This window comes from Scyliorhinus torazame, chromosome 2 (genome assembly GCF_047496885.1).
Source record: "Scyliorhinus torazame isolate Kashiwa2021f chromosome 2, sScyTor2.1, whole genome shotgun sequence".
Taxonomy (NCBI): domain Eukaryota; kingdom Metazoa; phylum Chordata; class Chondrichthyes; order Carcharhiniformes; family Scyliorhinidae; genus Scyliorhinus; species Scyliorhinus torazame.
The window spans coordinates 271,227,619-271,248,322 of record NC_092708.1 but is presented as its reverse complement, the minus strand read 5'-3'; the positions used below and the strand labels follow the sequence as shown (position 1 = coordinate 271,248,322).

Genomic DNA, 20,704 nt, shown 5'->3' with positions numbered 1-20,704 from the left:
GGGTGTGCAGAGGAGTGGGTGGGGTAGGAAGTGGGGGAACAGAGGAGTGGGTGGGGTAGGGTGTGGGGAACAGAGGAGTGGGTGGTGTATGGAGTGGGGATACAGAGGAGTGGGTGGGGTAGGGAGTGGGGGTCAGAGGAGTGGGTAGTGTATGGAGTGGGGATACAGAGGAGTGGGTGGGGTAGGGAATGGGGGTCAGAGGAGTGGGGGGGTTATGGAGTGATGTTGCAGAGGAGTGGGTGGGGAAGAGATTGGGGTTGCAGAGGAGTGGGTAGGGTAGGGATTGGGGTTGCAGAGGAGTGGGTGCAGTATGGAGTGGGGGTACAGGGAAGAGGGTGGTGTATGGAGTGGAGGTACAAGGGGGTGGGTGCGATATGGAGTGGGGCTACAGAGGAGTGGGTGGGGTATGAAGTGGGGGTACAGAGGAGTGGGTGGTGTATGGAGTGGGGCTACAGAGGAGTGGGTGGGGTATGGAGTGGGGATACAGAGGAGTGGGTGGGATATGGAGTGGTGGTACAGAGGAGTGGGTGGGGTAGGGCATGGGGTAGAGAGAGGTGGATAGAGTAGGGCGTGAGGGTACAAAGGATTGTGTGGGGAAGGGAGTGGGGGAACAGAAGAGTGGGTGGTGTATGGAGTGGGGGTACAGAGGTGTGGGTGGGGTATGGAGTATGGTTACAGAGGAGTGGGTGGGGTAGGGAGTAGGGTTGCAGAGGAGTGGGTGCAGTATGGAATGGGGGTACAGGGAAGAGGGTGGGGTATGGAGTAGGGGTACAAGGAGGTGGGTGCGATATGGAGTGGGGCTACAGAGGAGTTGGTGGGGTAAGGAGTGGGGGTACAGAGGAGTGGGTGGGGTATGGAGTGGGGGTACAGAGGAGTGGGTAGGGTAAGGAGTGGGGGTACATAGAAGTGGATGGGGTATGGAGTGGGGGAAAGAAGAGTGGGTGGTGTATGGAGTGGGGATGCAGAGGAGTAGGTGGGGTATGGAGTGGGGATACAGAGGAGTGGGTGGGGTATGGAGTGGGGGTACAGAGGAATGAATGGGATATGGAGTGGGGGTACAGAGGAAGGAGTGGGATATGGAGTGGGGGTACAGAGGAGTCGGTGGGGAATGGAGTGGGGGTACAGAGGAGTGGGTGGTGTATGGAGTGGGGATACAGAGGAGTGGGTGGGGTATGCAGTGGGGGTACAGAGGAGTGGGTGGGGTATGGAGTGGGGATACAGAGGAGTGGGTGGTGTATAGAGTGGGGATACAGAGGAGTGGGTGTTGTATGGAGTGGGGATACAGAGGAGTGGGTGGGGTATGGAGTGGGGGTACAGAGGAGTGGGTGGGATATGGAGTGGGGGTACAGAGGAGTGGGTGGGGTATGGAGTGGGGATACAGAGGAGTGGGTGGGGTATGGAGTGGGGTTACAGAGGAGTGGGTGGGATATGGAGTGGGGGTACAGAGGAATGAGTGGGATATGGAGTGGGGGTACAGAGGAGTGGGGGGGTGGAGTGGGGGTACAGAGGAGTGAATGGGATATGGAGTTTGGGTACAGAGGAGTGGGGAGGTATGGAGTGGGGGTACAGAGGAGTGAGTGGGATATGGAGTGGGGGTACAGAGGAGTGGGGGGTATGGAGTGGGGGTACAGAGGAGTGAATGGGATATGGAGTTTGGGTACAGAGGAGTGGGGGGGGTATGGAGTGGGGGTACAGAGGAGTGAATGGGATATGGAGTTTGGGTACAGCGGAGTGGGGGGGTATGGAGTGGGGGTACAGAGGAGTGAATGGGATATGGAGTGGGGGTACAGAGGAGTGGGGGGGTATGGAGTGGGGGTACAGAGGAGTGGGGGGGTATGGAGTGGGGGTACAGAGGAGTGGGGGTACAGAGGAGTGAATGGGATATGGAGTTTGGGTACAGAGGAGTGGGGGGGTATGGAGTGGGGGTACAGAGGAGTGGGGGGGATGGAGTGGGGGTACAGAGGAGTGAATGGGATATGGAGTTTGGGTACAGAGGAGTGGGGGGGTATGGAGTGGAGGATTGGATTGGATTATTGTCACGGGCTGGAATGGAGAGATAAGGAGTGAGACGCATTGATTGGAGATTGGAGAGCTACAGGATGGTCTGGAGAATGATGACAGAGAATATTCCTAAGAAGAGGACTGCCGACTGCTGTGTTACTGTGGGCAGGTTGCCAATTAGGAGGCAATTGGAAGGAAAGAGGAGGGGGACTGAGGGGACTAGAGGCGCTGGCGTGCTTTAGGACCCCGCGGTTACCGGTTGCTCTGTGTGTCTGCGGCAGTGCTGGATTGAAGGGGAGTTGTTGCGGGGGGTGGGGGGATCAGAGGGAGCAGGAGGCTGGGAGGTGGATAGGGGCAGGGAGCGGAATCTGCCTGGCAACAACCCCTCCAAATCCAGCCAGGATCGCTCACCTTGTCCATCCCTGCAGCAGGCAGGATGAGGAGGGTACGGGTGAACGCTGCCGCTCTGCTGACTATCGCCTGGATTCTGGGCATGTTCTACTACTTGTGGCAGGACAGTAAACCACATCCTCAACCCCTCAGCAGCAGCACCAGAGGGCATCGGGCTGTCAGGCCGGAACCTCAACCTGATGCTGAAGTTGGAGCCCCCAGACAGGGTAGGAGCAGCCTGCAAGAGGTGAGTGCAACACATAGCAACATAGCAAGAGACAGGACGAGTGAGATGGTGAGGCACGTGAAGAGATTAATGTCTGTGTGACCCAAGGCATTCAACGTTTTCTTTCATCTCTCTTTACCTATATCAATTCCTCTATAATCTACCCTTTTCTATCATCTACCTATATCTTATCTATCTATCATCCCTGTCTCAATTATCATTTCCCTATTATCTGTCTTTCTCTCCTATCTGCCCATCTATTATCTTTCTATCCATCTTTGTGTCTATCTGTTTTTGTATCTATCTATTGCTATCTCTCTCTCGTTCTCTCCCTCAACCATAATGTTTATTTTAAAAGGATCAGTGAAGAATTGGAACTAGTTCCACACAAAGATGAGGGGGTGAGAGATTGTGGGGGTAAGAGAGTGAGGGGGGTAAAGGAGGAAGCAGTGTACAGCCTGGAGATGGCGTGAGTCCAGTAGTAGTGGTGACTGAAGGAGCGTTGCTAAGCAGCATGAGGGGAAATAAAATATATATCTAAACATGACACGTTATAATCCAGTGATTTAGTAATGTAAATAGTGGCACATGCAATTGCTATGCCAATATATTCCTGTGAGTTTTAAAAAAAAAGTAAATTGAACATTCTATTAAAAATGCTCTTTTGGAATACAACATTGGGTAAATATGTGACTTTCACATTCTTGTCAATATGAAATAGTTTTTTGGTGCTGAATCCAGTTCACAAGAAGACTTTTTTTTACACAGTGTTCACAGACACCTCTTGTATTCTGTGGCATTTTCGAGGTTGGATGTGATCTGGGACCCTGCTGAGCCAGCCTTAACCTACACTGAGCAAGGAGTAGGCAACTGGCCAATTCCCAAGCTACCAATGTGAAAATAGTGTATTGGGATGGTGCCACTTATGGGTTTTGCAACTCTTTATTTAGCTGCCCCCTGTCTTTATTTTATTCAATAATTTGCCGAATGAGAAGGGTTGTTTTTTAAATGAGTGAGAAAAGCAAGAGATATTTAATGAATTCTGTGTGTGTTGCCATTGATCACATGGGTTCGGCTGATAGCTCATGTCTCTTTATTCCTAGACCAACTTGCATTTATATAGCACCTTTAATGTAGCAAAACATCCCAAAGCACAGGAGTGTAGCCAAACAGAAAATTGACACTGAGCCAAAAGGAGATATTAGAACATTTGAGGTAGGTTTCGAGGAGTATCTTAAAGGAGGGGCAAGGTGGAGAGGCTAAGGGGTGGAATTCAGTGTTTAGGGTCTTGGTGGAGTGAAGGGAGTTGGAGACCCGAGTTCATGGGTAAGGTTCCCAAGTGTGTGCATTTGGTTATGTATTCAAAATAAAATATGGGATTAAGCAAAAGCTGAGGAATATTCGGAATCCAAATTGGGTTTTTTTTTGTATGTGTTGAGAAAAGTGAAATCTTTAAGGCATGAGCCAGATGTTACAATGAGCAATTTTGTATAAGATTAGGGTGAGAAGTCGGTCATCTTGAGAGTGTGTTGCTGCAACATTTCACTGTCAGTGATAAAGCAAACCTGGAGAGTAGCTTACATTAATGAAGGCACGAGGATACCATGAAATCCAATCCTTGCAGCTCAAAATGACAATGAGACAATCAATACCTTGCCTCGAACGTCTTTCAGTCAGGGTTATTTTGTAAATAATTAGATGCAAATTTAATCGCTTATATCAGTCTGGATTCAGACAAAAGGATTTGCCACGCAGCTGTGGTTACGTTAAACAACTCACTGTCTTCACCGAGAGAGAGAGTTTGAAAAAATGTTTGGCAAACATTTCCTCATTTGTTTTAAAGCTATGGTTTTGTGAAATGGGTGTCACCAGTTGTTATGATTAAAGGCATATGTGACTTTTCACTCTCACAGTAAAGAAATGCAGGGGAAGTTGCCCCTTTCATCATATTAGGTCAGAATTGGCTGTCAATATGAAATGAAATGAGAAATGGAGCTAATATCATTAATATCACTTACTGTTAATTATGGTTCAAAGTGGGCCAGCACGGTGGTGCAGTGGTTAGCACTGCTGCCTCACGGCGCCGAGGTATCAGGTTCAATCCCAGCTCTGGGTCACTGTCCATGTGGAATTTGCACATTCTCCCCGTGTCTGCGTGGGTTTCACCCCCACAACCCAAAGATATGCAGGCTAGGTGGATTGGCCACGTTAAATTGCGCCTTAATTGGAAAAAATTGAATTGGGCACTCTAAATTTATTTAAACAAAAAATAAATTAAAGAAATAAAACATTTATGGTACAAAGTGATTTCCAAGGTGGACCAGATGTATGGTTAAACATGGATTTCTAGCCCAAGCTGTGCTGCATCATTGTTAACTTCACAAAATTGGCAACTTGCTGTCTGGGTCACCATTGAAATGGTGTGAAGTTGCTCTGTGTGAGTGGCACATAAGGAGTAAATTCAGAGATGTTTAGGGCTGGTAATGGATAATTTAAATTCTCTTAAATTAGCACCCCATTTGCCTTCCTGAGTACTTGCTGTACCTGCAAGCTAACATTTTATGATTCAGGTACAGGGACACCCAGATCCCGCTGTACTGCAACACTCTGTAGGCTGTCTCCATTGAAATGTTATTCAGTTTTTCTATTCTTCCTGCCAAAGTGGACAATCTCCCATTGTACTCCATCTGCCATTTTCTCCCCACTCACTTAACCTACCCATATCCCTTTGCAGACTCTGTGACCTCCTCAGAACTTGCTTTCCTACCTATCTTTGTATCACCAGAAAAGGACTGCCTGCTGTGATAGTGGAGTCGGACACTTTAGGAACTTTCAAGCGGTTATTGGATAGGCACATGGAGCACACCAGAATGACAGTCAAGGAAGTGCGATAGCTTGATCTTGGTTTCAGACAATGCTCGGCACAACATCGAGGACCGAAGGGCCTGTTCTGTGCTGTAATGTTCTATGTTCTAACAATACAGTCGGTCCCTTCGTCCAAGTCATTAATATAGATCTAAATAGTTGGGGCCCCAGCACTGATTCCTACAACACTCCGCTAGTTATAGTTTGCCAACCTGAAAATGAGCTAGTCATCTCGACTTTATTTTGTGTCAGTCAGCCAAACCTAAATTCATGATAATATATCAAACCCAATTCCATAAGCTCTTGTGCAGGAAGCTTTTGTGTGGTATCTTTCACTTGACTTTTGTGAATCCAAATGCACCACATAAATGGTTTCCCTTTATCCACCATGCTTGTTAATCCTCAAAGAATTTAAATAAATTTGTCAAACGTAATTTAACTTTCCCCAAACCGTATCGAATTATGATTTTCTAAATGTCTGTGTCTGCGTGGGTTTCGCCCCCACAACCCAAAGATGTGCAGGGTAGGTAAACTGGCCATGCTAAATTGCCCCTTGATTGGAAAAAATTAATTGGGTACTCCAAATTTATTTTAAAAAATAATTTTCTAACTGTCCTGCTATTGCCTCCTGAGTAATGAAATCTAATATTTTTTCATGATAGATGTTACACTAACTGGCCTATAATTTCCCTGCTTTCTGTCTCCCTCCATTCTTGAATAGCTGTGTTACATTTGCAATTTTCCAATCTGTTGGGACTTTTTCAGAATCTATGGAATTTTGCAAAATTACCTCTCGATCTAAATAGTACTGATCCCTGCTGCACTTCACTAGTTTTCAGAATCTGTGGAATTTTGTAAAATTACAACCACTTCATTTAAGATCCTAGGATGCAGTCCATCAGATCCAGGGGATTTGTCAGCTTTCAATCCCATTTGTTTTCCAAGTACATTTTCTCTAATGATTGTGATTGTTTTAAATTCCTCTCTTTCTTTTGCCTTCTGCTTTTCTACTCTTCTTGGGATGCTTTGTGTGTCTTCTACCATGAAGACAGATAAAAAAATACTTGTTCAAAGACTCTGCCATTTCTTCATTTTCCAATATTAATCCCCTAGTGTTACCCGTTAAGGGACCAATGCTCGCTGTCCTTCTATACACTTATAGAATCTTTTACTGTATTTTTATATTTCTTGCTAGTTTTCTCTCATGCTCCAATTTCTCCCTCTTTATCTCCTTCATCATCCTTTGCTGGTTTCTAAAAAATTGCCAACCTTCTGCCCCATCACTAATCTTCACATCATTGTACATCTTTTCTTTCAATTTGATACCATCCTTAACTTCCTTAGTGAGCCAGAGATGTGCATCCTTCTGGTGTCTTTCTTAATGGAATATATATTTTTTGAGAGCTATGAACTATCTCTTTAAATGTCTGCCACTGCTTCCCTATTGACTTACATTTTAACCTATTTTCCCAGTCCACTTTAGCCAACTCTGTATTTATACCCTTGTAATTACCTTTATTTAAGGTTTCGTCCTCTGAACCAAGATCACTTCTCACTACTGTATTGATCTCATCTTGTATTATCAGAGCTACCACATCTCCCCTTCATTTCTTCCTGCCCATCCAGAATGTCAAATACCCTTGTACAGTCAGTGGTCACTTTCAACCATGGGCTGAGTATTAAGTGTGGTGGGGCTGGGCAGCATGGTGGCGCAGTGGTTAGCATTGCTGCCCCACGGTGTTGAGGTCCCACATGGACCACGAGAATGGGATTCTTTCCTCCCGCTCCAAGACCTTCTCTAGCCCTGAGGAGCTGTCCTTAAACCTGGCACCAGGCAGACAACACTCCTTTTGGGAGGCCTACTCTTGGTCAGCTCCCTAACTATATAGGCAGGTGTTTTGCACAGAGGGTGGTGAGTGCCTGGAACGCTTTGCCAGGAGAGGTTGTGGAAGCAGATACATTAACGGTGTTCAAAAGGCAACTGGACAAATACATGGATGGGATGGGTATAGAGGGATACGGCACTAGGAAGTGCTGAGGGTTTTGGCCAAGGGTGGTATCATGACCAGCACAGGCTTGGAGGGCTGAAGGGCCTGTTTCTGGGCTGTATTGTTCTTTGTTCGTTTTACTGTTCCCTACTGCAACTGCTTTCCTTTTTGCACCCCCCCCCCCCCCACTTCAATGGCCTCCTGTGCCACAGCTTTGGTTCAGTTTAGTCATCTTCCCTACAATTACTGCTCTTGTCCATACATTAACCTCAAACCTGTTGGACAATTACAGGGGTTGTGGCTTCCCTGTTGCTATCTTTTGGATACTCATTCCTGCCTCTCTTTTGTGAGGGCCACGAAGAATCCAGCACGAGTTTTAAGGATACAAAGTAATAACATTTATTTACAATAACATATATATATAACAGCAGCAGCAACTTCCCTTGCTGCACACTCCTTCCTGCTGGTTCCTAAACTGGCCAGCTTTATTTATACTAGGAGTTTACTAATGGTTTCTCCGCCCCCCTCATTGGGGAAGCTCATACTCCCACAGGATTGTGGGATTGTCATTAGTCCCCAGCCAATGGTAAGTAGGCAGGTTATAACATCCCTCCCCCCCCAAAGTCCAAGGAATCCACCAAAGACCCTGGCGAAGGAGGGCGTCGGACTCGTTTTGCCGCAGGCCGGACACCATTTGCACGCAGCGCTGGATCAGGCGCGTGTAACGAGACGGAGACCGGCGCTTCCGTGATGAACGGCGCAACGGTTGTACATCCACGGCCCGTGGACCCGAGGATTCCCCCTCTGATGCATCCTGTGTCCCCCATCTCGGAGTCAGAGTCTGCTGCCTCCGTCATGTCAGTGTCTCTATCTCCATTCGGTTCTGTAACGACCTGCGCAGGCTTCGAGTGAGGCACCAGTGGAAGATTGTGAGGACTACCTTCCCTTGTCTCTGCGGCTGTAGAAATGAGCTCCGGGGGCGGGGAATCTTTTGAGGGGATAGTCTTCTGGACCGAACGTGGTCTACATGTTTGCGCTGGAGACGACCCTGGGCTTGCACCTGGTAAGAGATAGGACCCGTTTGGCGAAAGATTACACCAGGAACCCACTGGGCACCACCAGCAAAATTCCGAACGAACACTGGATCACCGGGCGCAAACTGCCGAATCGGCCGATGCCGAGAAAATCCCTGTCCCTGCCGTTCTTGTGTGCGGTGTACTTTTGCGCCAATGTCCGGAGAAAACCATACTAAGGCGGGTGCAAAGTCTCCGGCCCATTAGGAGTTCTGCGGGAGCTACCCCAGTCACCGCATGGGGGTGTGTTCCTATACGTAAACAAAAAGCGAGCCAGTCTCGTGTCCACTGATCCGGAAGACTGCTTCTTTAGGCCTCTTTTGAATGTCTGCACTGCGCGCTCTGCCAACCCATTTGGAGCCGGGTGGTAAGGGGCAGTGCGGATATGGCGTATGCCGTTCATCTTCGTGAACCTCGCAAACTCCTCACTCGTGAATGGAGTGCCGTTATCCGCGACCAGCACCTCGGGGAGGCTATGCGTACTAAACGACAAACGCATCTTTTCAATTGTTGCGCAGGACGTTGTCCCGTGCATCTTATGCACCACTAGCCATTTTGACTGGGCGTCAATTAATAGAAGGGACATGGATCCTTGAAAAGGGCCTGCAAAATCTGCATGCAAGCGTGCCCAAGGCCGCCCTGGTCATTCCCAGTGATGTAGGGGCGTGGCGGGCGGAAGCTTCTGATGCTCCTGGCAAATGGAGCAGTTTTGGGCCACCTTCTCAATGTCGGTGTCAAGGCCTGGCCACCAGACATAACTCCGGGCCAACATTTTCATTTTGGTCACACCTGGATGCCCATTGTGCAAGTCTGTTAGTATCAACTCCTGGCCTTTTTCCGGGACAATCACACGCGTCCCCCACAAGAGGATGCCGTCTTCCACGCTGAACTCTGACAGCTTGGAGGAAAATGCCCGCAACTCGCCTGGGAGCTGTCTATGCTGCCCACCATACAGGACTATGTGCCGAACCTTTGACAGGACTGCCCCCGTCTGGGTCCACTCACGGATCTGTGATGCCGTGACAGGCGAGGTGTCCATAAAATTTAGGGTTGCAACCACCTCACCGGTTGTGGGGGTCGACATGGGGCCGGTCGATAAAGGCAATCGGCTCAGTGCGTCGGCATTTGCTATCTGCATACCTGGTTTGTGCTCCAGAGAATACTCGTATGCAGCGAGCAACAAAGCCCAGCGCTGGATCCGTGCGGAAGCAATGGGCAGTATTGGCTTATCCTCTCTGAAAAGTCCCAGCAGAGGCTTATGATCAGTCACGGTAGTGAAATGGCGGCCATACACGTACTGGTGGAAGCGTTTCACCGCAAAAACCACTGCCAGGCTCTCCTTCTCGATCTGCGCGTACTTTTTCTCCGCTGCAGTCAATGTGTGGGAGGCGAAAGCTATCGGTCGCTCGGCCCCGTTCTCCAGCTTGTGGGACAGGACGGCCCCAATACCATACGGGGATGCATCACATGTGACGAGCAAAGTCTTTCCAGGATCATAGTGGGTTAGTAACCCAGACAACGACAATTGTTGCTTTACCCGCCGGAAAGCGGTTTCTTGCGGCTGACCCCAAACCCAGGTGTGATTTTTCTTTCGCAGAAGGTGCAAAGGGGCCAGCGTAGTTGCCAGATTGGGGAGGAACTTCCCGGAATAGTTTACGAGACCGAGAAAAGAACGAAGATGCAAAGTGTCAGTCGGGGCGGGGGCCTGTTGAATTGCACGCACCTTCTCTGCGACGGGGTGCAAACCTTCGCGGTCCACCCGATAACCTAGGTAGACTACTTCCTTTGCCTGAAATACGCACTTTGTGCGACGTAAACGGACTCCAGCCTCCGAAAGGCATCTAAGGACAGCCTCCAGATTTTCCAAATGTTCCTGCTCCGACATCCCTGTAATCAAAACGTCATCTAAGTAGACAGCAACACGTGGTAAACCTCTCAAAATGCCCTCCATAACACGTTGAAAAATTGCGCAGGCAGAGGATACTCCAAAGGGCAACCGTGTATATTCATACAGGCCCCGGTGTGTATTAATCATTACATATGGTCGGGACGCAGGGTCCAGCTCCAACTGCAGGTAGGCGTGACTCATATCTAATTTTGTGAACGAGAGTCCACCTGCAAGCTTCGCGTAGAGATCCTCTATGCGAGGCATTGGATATCGGTCGAGTCGGGAAGCCGTATTCACTTTAAGTTTATAATCGCCACACAAGCGAACTGTGGCATCTGGCTTCATTACAGGTACAATTGGTGCTGCCCAGTCAGCAAAACGGACGGGCCTGATAATACCCAAACTCTCCAAACGAGTGAGCTCCCCTTCTACCTTCTCGGGCAAGGCGTAAGGCACCGGGCGCGCCCAGAAATAGCGCGGCGTGGCTCCTGGTTCGACTTGGATACGGGCTACGGCCCCTTTTATTTTCCCCAAACCAGGCTGGAATACATCTGGGTATCGTCCTAGTACCTCAGTCAACCCTTCAGAAACTGTTTGGAGGATGTGCTGCCATTGCAACCGCAAATGGCGCAACCAGTCCCGACCCAACAGGCTGGGCCCATGGCCGCGCACCACGATAAGTGGGAAACGCCCCTCCTGGCGTCCATAAACAACAGGGGTCATTGTAGTTCCTGCAATGTCCAGTGGTTCCCCCGTGTAGGTGGCCAACCTGGTCTGTGAGTCGGTTAATGTAAGGGTCTGTATACCCTGCTTGATGCGGTCGAATGTCCTCTGGGCGATCACGGAGACCGCTGCGCCAGTGTCCAACTCCATCTCAAGCGGGTGGCCATTGACCCGTACTGTCACCTTAATGGGGGCCACACGGGGAGCTGCCACACAATGCAACTGCAGGCAGTCGTCCTCCGTCTCCACGTCCTCAGGAGTAGTCGCCGCAAGTTCATCCACATGGAAGGTACGGCCCCTGGGCTGGTCCCAGTTACGGCCCCTGGGCTGGTCCCAGTTTCGGTCGGAACGACGGCGCCTCTGGCATCCCCAGGACCGCCGTCCGCGACGGGGTCGGCGCCTACAAGTCTGACACGGACATGGCTCCTCATCCATTGGTTCTGGAGAAGGTTCCCTTCGGGGAGGAATGTCCAACGGCCACTGGCGTCGGTCCGGACGTTGCCTCGCCCAAGGTGTCGGAGGAGTGCGGGGGGACGTTTTTGGACGGAAGGGGTTGCGCCCCAAGGCATGCACTTCCATTCCCTGTAGCTCCTGCACTCCTCGTTCTGCGCTCTCTCGGGTCAATACTATTTGAATGGCCTGTTGAAAAGTCAATGTTGGCTCAGCTAACAACTTTCTCTGGGTGGCCGCATTGTTAATACCACAAACCAAAAGGTCGCGTAACATTTCTGACAAGGTCTCACCATAGTCACAGTACTCCACAATCCTGCGTAGCCTGGATAGAAAATCGGCAAGGGATTCTCCAGGGGTCCTCTCAGCGGTATTAAACCGGTAACGCTGGACTATCGTGGACGGGGTTGGGTTAAAATGTTGCCCCACTATATTCACAAGTTCATCAAACGTTTTGGTGTCCGGCGTAGCTGGGTACGTAAGGCTCCTAATCACCCCAAACGTATGCGGCCCGCAGGCGGTGAGCAATATGACCACCTGGCGCTCGTTTTCGGTGATATTGTTTGCCCGGAAATAGTAAAGCATCCGTTGTGTGTACTGGTTCCAGCTTTCCAGCGCAGCATCAAAAACATCCAAACGTCCGTACAGAGGCATGGTATAATAGAAAACAACTTCCAACCTGTATCCAACAAAAATCCAGGGAGGTGGCTTCAGCAGTTATTCACTTTAACCTTCGTCGCCAGTTTTGTGAGGGCCATGAAGAATCCAGCACGAGTTTTAAGGATACAAAGTAATAACATTTATTTACAATAACATATATATATAACAGCAGCAGCAACTTCCCTTGCTGCACACTCCTTCCTGCTGGTTCCTAAACTGATCAGCTTTATTTATACTAGGAGTTTACTAATGGTTTCTCCGCCCCCCTCATTGGGGAAGCTCATACTCCCACAGGATTGTGGGATTGTCATTAGTCCCCAGCCAATGGTAAGTAGGCAGGTTATAACACTCTCTTACAGTCCTCCTGTCCTTGACCACAAATCAACCATGAAGTGCTTAGCCTAGGGAACACGACTGCCTCCTCGGACAAAGTGGTGGATTTTCTGGAGGGGGGTTGGGGGGCGGGGGAGACAGAGGCCCCATCCCTCCATACAACATAAAAGCAGGGCAGCACCTCTCCGTGAAATCCAGCTGTCAGAAGCGATTTTATTCTTGGGGAGACCCTAAGTAGTGGAGGATGAGCTTCCAACTCCATCAAGGAGGAAGCCCCAGTTTAGAGAGCTGCCTGTCAGTCTTCTTGGCTAGGAGCTTTGTAGTCCTAGCAGCGCCATTAGACAGCAGTGGCCGCGACTGGGACTACAGCCAGTCAAAGAAGCAGTGAAGATGGACACTGGACTTCAGGTAAATCTGGGGATTTGGAGAAGACACGGATATGAGACCACAGTGATGAGGGGAGAGGGTGGGGGTCATGTTAGAGAGGTCGGTGGCGGGGAGGTATAAAGGAGGAATGTACCTCCAGGTACCCCTCTTTTCAGCCCAACAACAGCCCCTGCTTTCAAAGCTGTTTGCCTTCCCTCACAGGCTAAATGATTTTTTTTTTAGTTTATAAAGATATATTTATTCAAATTTTTCCAACAAAATTTTTATAACAAACAAACCCTCCCCATAACAAAAAGAAGAAAGAACACAAACACCACAATCAAAAATAATAAACTACTTATACATTGGGTTTCTCCCACATAAATTAACCCCCCCCCCCATATGACATTCAAGGGTACCCTTGGGGAAACCCCCCCCACCCGCCCAAATACCCCCCTGAAAGACACCCCCCTCCCTCCCCTCCCCCCGGTTGCTGCTGCTGCTGACCTCCTCCTAGCGCTCCGCGAGATAGTCTAGGAACGGTTGCCACCACCTGAAGAACCCCTGCGCAGACCCTCGTAAGGCAAACTTTATCCTCTCCAGCTTAATGAACTCTGCCATGTCATTTATCCAGGCTTCCACACTGGGGGGCTTCGCATCCTTCCATAATAGCAAGATCCTCCGCTGGGCTACCAGGGACGCAAAGGCCAGGATACCGGCCTCTTTCGCCTCCTGCACGCCCGGCTCGTCCGTTATCCCAAATAATGCCAACCCCCAACTCGGCTTGACCTGGACTTTCACCACCTTGGACATAGTCCTCGCAAGACCCCTCCAAAACCCCTCCAGTGTCGGGCACGACCAGAACATGTGGACGTGATTTGCCGGACTCCCCGAGCACCTCCTACATCTGTCCTCCACCCCAAAGAACCTACTCATCCTCGCACCTGTCATATGCGCTCTGTGAACAACCTTGAATTGTATTAGGCTGAGCCTGGCGCAAGAGGAGGAATATTGAACCCTACTCAGGGCATCAGCCCACAGACCCTCATCAGTCTCCTCCCCAAGCTCCTCCTCCCACTTGCCCTTTAGCTCCTCTACCGAAACCTCCTCTTCTTTCATCGCTTGATAGATCGCCGAAACCTTGCCTTCTCCGACCCATACACCCAAAATCACCCTGTCCTGAATCCTCTGTGCCGGGAGCAACGGGAATTCCCTCACCTGCCGCCTCACAAACGCCCTCATTTGCATATACCTGAACGCATTTCCCGGGGATAACCCAAACTTCTCCTCCAGCACCCCTAGGCTCGCAAACGTCCCATCTATAAACAGGTCCCCGATTCTTCTGATCCCTGCCCAATGCCAGCTCCGAAACCCCCCATCCATCCTTCCCGGGACGAACTGATGGTTCTCCTGAATCGGGGACCAAACCGAGGCTCCCATCTCGCCCGTATGCCGTCTCCACTGCCCCCAGATCTTCAACGTTGCTGCCACCACCGGACTCGTGGTGTACCTTGTCGGCGAGAGCGGCAGCGGTGCCGTCACCAGCGCCCTCAGGCTCGTGCCCCTGCAGGACGCCATCTCCAACCTCTTCCACGCCGCCCCCTCTCCCTCTATTACCCACTTACGGATCATCGCCACGTTGGCTGCCCAATAGTAGCCGCACAGATTCGGTAGCGCTAGCCCTCCCTGTCCCTGCTATGCTCCAGAAACACCCTCTTTACCCTCGGGGTCTTATTTGCCCACACGAAACCCATGATGCTCCTACCTACCCATTTTAAAAAGGCCTTGGTAATCACAATGGGAAGGCACTGGAACACAAAGAGAAACCTCAGGAGGACGATCATTTTAACCGACTGTACCCTGCCCGCTAGCGAGAGTGGCAGCACATCCCATCTTTTGAAATCCTCCTCCATCTGCTCCACCAACTGCGTCAAATTGAGCTAGTGCAGGGCCCCCCAACTCCCAGCCACCTGGATTCCCCAGTACCGAAAGTTCAACGGTAGGTCGTCTATCCACTGTCCCTGTTTCCCTGGATGCACCACAAAGAGCTCACTTTTCCCTACGTTGAGCTTCCGCGAAGTCTCCAAACTCCCTTCGGATCCGCATGACCTCCACCATCCCCTCCAATGGATCTGCCACATACAGCAACAGGTCGTCCGCATACAGCGACACCCGAAGTTCCTCTCCCCCTTGGACCAACCCCCTCCATTTCCTGGACTCCCTTAGTGCCATGGCCAAAGGCTCAATTGCCAATGCAAACAACAAGGGGGACAGGGGCCTCGTCCCTCGGTACAGCCGTAAGTACTCCGACCTCCGCCGATTCGTAGCCGCACTCGCCACCGGGGCTCTATATAGGAGCCTGACCCAACTGATGAACCCCTCCCTGAACCCAAACCTCCGAAGCACTTCCCAAAGATACTTCCACTCCACCTGGTCGAACGCCTGCTCCGCGTCCATAGCTGCCACTACCTCCGCCTCTCCCTCCATGGCATCATAATCACATTTAGGAGCCTCCGCACATTAGTGTTTAGCTGCCTGCACTTTACAAATCCCGTCTGGTCCTCATGAATCACCCCAGGGACACAGTCCTCAATTCTCGTAGCCAGTACTTTTGCCAGCAACTTAGCATCCACATTGAGGAGCGAGATCAGTCTATACGACCCACATTGCAGCGGGTCCTTCTCCCGCTTCAAAATCAGCGAGATCAGCGCCCCGGACAGTAAGTTTGCAGACGACACAAAGGTTGGTGGAATTGCGGATAGCGATGAGGACTGTCAGAGGATACAGCAGGATTTAGATTGTTTGGAGACTTGGGCGGAGAGATGGCAGATGGAGTTTAATCCGGACAAATGTGAGGTAATGCATTTTGGAAGGTCTAATACAGGTAGGGAATATACAGTGAATGGTAGAACCCTCAAGAGTATTGAAAGTCAAAGAGATCTAGGAGTACAGGTCCACAGGTCATTGAAAGAGGCAACACAGGTGGAGAAGGTAGTCAAGAAGGCATACGGCATGCTTGCCTTCATTGGCCGGGGCATTGAGTATAAGAATTGGCAAGTCATGTTGCAGCTGTATAGAACCTTAGTTAGGCCACACTTGGAGTATAGTGTTCAATTCTGGTCGCCACACTACCAGAAGGATGTGGAGGCTTTAGAGAGGGTGCAGAAGAGATTTACCAGAATGTTGCCTGGTATGGAGGGCATTAGCTATGAGGAGCGGTTGAATAAACTCGGTTTGTTCTCACTGGAACGAAGGAGGTTGAGGGGCGACCTGACAGAGGTCTACAAAATTATGAGGGGCATAGACAGAGTGGATAGTCAGAGGCTTTTCCCCGGGGTAGAGGGGTCAATTACTAGGGGGCATAGGTTTAAGGTGAGAGGGGCAAGGTTTAGAGTAGATGTACGAGGCAAGTTTTTTACGCATAGGGTAGTGGGTGCCTGGAACTCGCTACCGGAGGAGGTGGTGGAAGCAGGGACGATAGTGACATTTAAGGGGCATCTTGACAAATACATGAATAGGATGGGAATAGAGGGATACGGACCCAGGAAGTGTAGAAGATTGTAGTTTAGTCGGGCAGCATGGTCGGCACGGGCTTGGAGGGCCGAAGGGCCTGTTCCTGTGCTGTACATTTCTTTGTTCTTTGTTCTTTGACATTGTCGGGGGCAGGGTCCCCCTCTCCCTTGCCTCATTGAAAGTTCTCACTAACAACGGGCCTAGCAGGTCCACATATTTCCTCTAAAACCCGACCGGGAACCCATCTGGCCCCGGGGCCTTCCCCGCCTGCATGTTCCCCAATCCTTTAACCAGCTCCTCCAACCCAATTGGCACCCCAAACCAGCCACCTCCTGCTCCTCCACCCTCGGGAACCTCAGTTGATCCAAAAATCGTCGCATCCTCTCTTCCCCCGCTGGGGGCTCAGATCTGTACAGCTCCTCATAGAAGTCCTTAAATACCTCATTTACTCTCACCGCACTCCGCACCGTATTCCCCCTGCTATCCTTAACTCCACCTATCTCCCTCGCTGCCACCCTCTTACGGAGCTGGTGTGCCAGCATCCGGCTCGCCTTCTCCCCATACTCGTACGTCGCCCCCTGTGCTTTCCTCCACTGTGCCTCTGCCTTCCCTGTGGTCAACAGGTCAAACTCCGTCTGGAGGCTTCACCTCTCCCTAAGTAGTCCCTCCTCGGGGGCCTCTGCAAATCTCCTGTCCACCCTTAAGATCTCCCCCACCAACCTCTCCCTCTCCCTGCCCTCTCTCTTCTCCCTGTAGGCCCTAATGGAGATTAACTCTCCCCTGACCACCGCTTTCAACGCCTCCCAGACTACCCCCACCTGCACCTCTCCGTTGTCATTGGCCTCCAAGTATCTCTCAATGCACCCCCGCACCCTCCCGCACACCTCCTCATCCGCCAGTAATCCCACATCAAGACGCCACAGCGGGCGCTGGTCCCTCTCCTCTCCTAACTCCAGCTCCACCCAGTGCGGGACATGGTTTGAGATGGCTATGGCCGAATACTCCGTTCCTTCCACTTTCGGGATTAGCGCCCTGCTCAAAACAAAAAAATCCATCCGGGAGTAGGCTCTATGTACATGGGAAAAGAATGAGAATTCCTTGGCCAGGGGCCTAGCAAACCTCCACGGATCCACTCCCCCCATCTGGTCCATAAACCCCCTAAGCACCTTGGCCGCAGCCAGCCTCTTCCCCGTCTTGGATCTGGATCGATCTAATGCTGATCCAGCACCGTGTTGAAATCCTCCCCCCATTATCAAGCTTCCTACCCCCCCGCTGCCGACTAGCCATCTCCTTTTCTAGGCCAGGTACGTGCCCGCGCCTCCCGCACCCACCAGTCCCCTAGACGGCCGACCCCCGCCCCGACCACCTCTCCTATTTCCAGTTCACCATTGGCCAATGCAGCAGCAACCCTATACCCCAAACCCCTACCCCCGCTAGATCCATATATAGCTCTTTTGCTCCCCCCATAACACTCCCGTAAGTCAGCTGACTCCTGCTGACCCCGGCCTCTCCCGCCTTCCCATCGACCCCCCCAGTGTGGGAATCCCCCCTCCCCCTCCTCCCTAGCAGTCAGTGTGTGCTCCTCCGACCCCCACCGCCATCTTTCCCTAGCGCGGGAAAAAGCCCGCGCTTTCCTGAGCCGGCCCCGCCCCCTCTGGCGCAGCTCCTTTTGCGGCCTTATCTCAATTCCCCCATCCCCGGGCCTCCCCTCCCTCCAATACTGGCGCCCACACTCTCCCACAGTCTCCCCATCAAATCCCTTCATCCATCCCCATCCAACACCCAACCAAGGGAACATTCCCTACACGTAATTAAAACCATATATACAGCAAACATCCCCCCCCCACAACAGCAAACCCTCAATTTGAGTCCAACTTTTCAGTCTGTATAAAGCTCCAAGCCTCCTCAGGCATTTCGAAATAGTGGTGCCGATCTTGGAATGTGACCCACAATCGCGCTGGCTGCAGCATACCGAACTTAACCCCCTTCCGATGGAGCACCGCCTTGGCCCGATTAAAACCAGCTCTCTTCTTGGCCACCTCTGAACTCCAGTCCTGGTAGATTCGGATCTCCGTGTTCTCCCACCTGCTGCTCCGCTCTTTCTTGGCCCATGTCAGGACACACTCTCTATCCATAAAGCGGTGAAACCTCACCACTATAGCCCTTGGCGGCTCGTTGGCCTTGGGTCCCGCGCCCATCAGCGAATTGAGCATCGTGCTCACATATTCCCCAGTTTCGGGCCCCTCAACTCCTTCAGGGAGACCCAGAATCCGAAGATTCTTCCTTCTCGACCTATTCTCCAGGTCCTCAAATTTTTCCGCCCACCTCTTGTGCAGCGCCTCGTGTGCCTCCACCTTCGCCGCCAGGCCCAAGATCTCATCATCGTTCTCCGAGGCTTTCTGCTGCACCTCCCGAATCGCCCCCCCCCCCGGGCCCTCTGGGTCTCCACAAGCTTCTCAATCGCCGCCTTCATTGGCGCCAGCATTTCTGTCTTCAGCTCCTCAAAGCAGCGTTTAAGAAACTCCTGCTGCTCCTGCGACCACTGCGCCCATGCTGCTTGGTCTCCACCCGCCTCCATCTTGCTTTTTCTCCCTCTCACTTTTCGCTGCTCCAAGATCTCTTTTTTCACCGCTCCACTCCTGGTCCAATCCATATACTGTCGGCGGGACCTTGCTGTCACCTTCCCACACTGGAAGCCGTTGAACAAGTGCCGTTGGGGCCCCTCTAGAGAGCCCTAAAGTCCGTTCCCGGCGGGAGCTGCCGAACGTGCGACCTATTCAGGCATGGCCGCAACCGGAAGTTCACAGGCTAAATGATAGTGGTGTGTCATGATATGCAAACATGTAACCAATGAACACTCAGAATAGGACACAACCATTGGGCAGTCAGGACACTCAGAGATGGCATCACCACAAGGGGGCATGACATAAACACTATAAAAGGGATGAAGCACTCACACCCTGCCTCTTTCCACAGACAGACATCTAGAGAGTTAGACAGGGTTGATCAGCAGCATCACACCCCAGCACGTGGCTTAGAGCAAGCTGGTACAGTTAGACTGAGTTACTACAGTTAGATTAGCAGAGAGTCGAACTCATTTGAGAACTGTGTTAATAGTTCAATAAACACGTTGAACTCATTTTAGAGTCTGGAGCAGCCTTTAGTTAAGACTGCATCAAGTAGCAGCCGGTGTTATCCGAAGCAGCATAACACAACAGTGGTGAAGGTGGAATGAAGCCCTTAAATGGTAGTTAATTGCCCACTTAAGGATCTCAATAGGCCTAAGGACAGCTGGATGGGGCGGAGAAGTGAGCCTAGGTAGGGTGCTCTTTCAGAGGGTCGATGCAGACTTGATGGGCTGAATGGCCTCCTTCTGCACTGTTGGGATTCTTCTATTTCTGTGAAAAAGGAGCCATACTAACAATGACATATGAGTAGAAAGCACAGCATCTGTCCCGATTGTTACAAGTACTTGTTTGGATACTTTCCATCAATGAATTAATACATTTTCTAACAATAATTGACCGACATTGGAGTGTGCATTTAAAATATGAAAAGCTCCAAGGTGCTTTGCGAGAGTGTAATCAAACTGAAATTGACATTGAGCCAAAGAAGGAAACGTTATTACTGATTAGGTGGTCAATGCAGATTCAGTAGGAACTGGATAAATATTTGGAGGAAAATAAAATTACCGGGACATGGAAATAGAGTTGTTTGCTGGGCTGGACTTCAGAATTGTATTATTCTATGATGATGGAAAATCTTGGTCAGAGGAGGAGGGAGTGGTGCGGAGATGTTGAGGTTTTCGGTGGGAATTGTAGAGTTTAGGGCCTAGATGACTTACGGCAAGGCCATCAATGGTGGGACAAAGAAAAGCAAGAGGCCAAAATTGGTTGACTGCAGAAGTTTTGAAATCCTGTATTCATAACAAAATATAAGACTGCTCGAGCGACATAGGCACCCCGGTAACAAATAATTAACCAACAGGGGCTGTTTAGCACAGGGCTAAATCACTGGCTTTGAAAGCGGACCAAGGCAGGCCAGCAGCACGGTTCAATTCCCGTATCAGCCTCCCCGAACAGGCGCCGGAATGTGGCGACTAGGGGCTTGTCACAGTAACTTCATTTGAAGCCTACTTGTGACAATAAGTGGTTTTCATTTTCAATTTTCATTTCACAGTGCCCTGAGCTAGAGGGACTGGACAGGAGGTCGAGGCACCAGATATTTC

At 50.7% G+C, this 20,704-nt stretch overlaps 1 protein-coding gene across 1 annotated transcript in view; it reads left to right on the top strand.

Annotated features, from left to right (window-relative positions):
• The first annotated feature begins 2,332 nt into the window (after positions 1 to 2,332).
• Positions 2,333 to 20,704, top strand: part of galnt16 (UDP-N-acetyl-alpha-D-galactosamine:polypeptide N-acetylgalactosaminyltransferase 16) — a 238,832-nt gene continuing 220,460 nt past the window's right edge. The window contains exon 1 of the mRNA XM_072487379.1: positions 2,333 to 2,638. Coding sequence (XP_072343480.1) covers positions 2,438 to 2,638 — 201 coding nt within the window. The 5' untranslated portion in view covers positions 2,333 to 2,437. The remainder of the gene's footprint in view (positions 2,639 to 20,704) is intronic.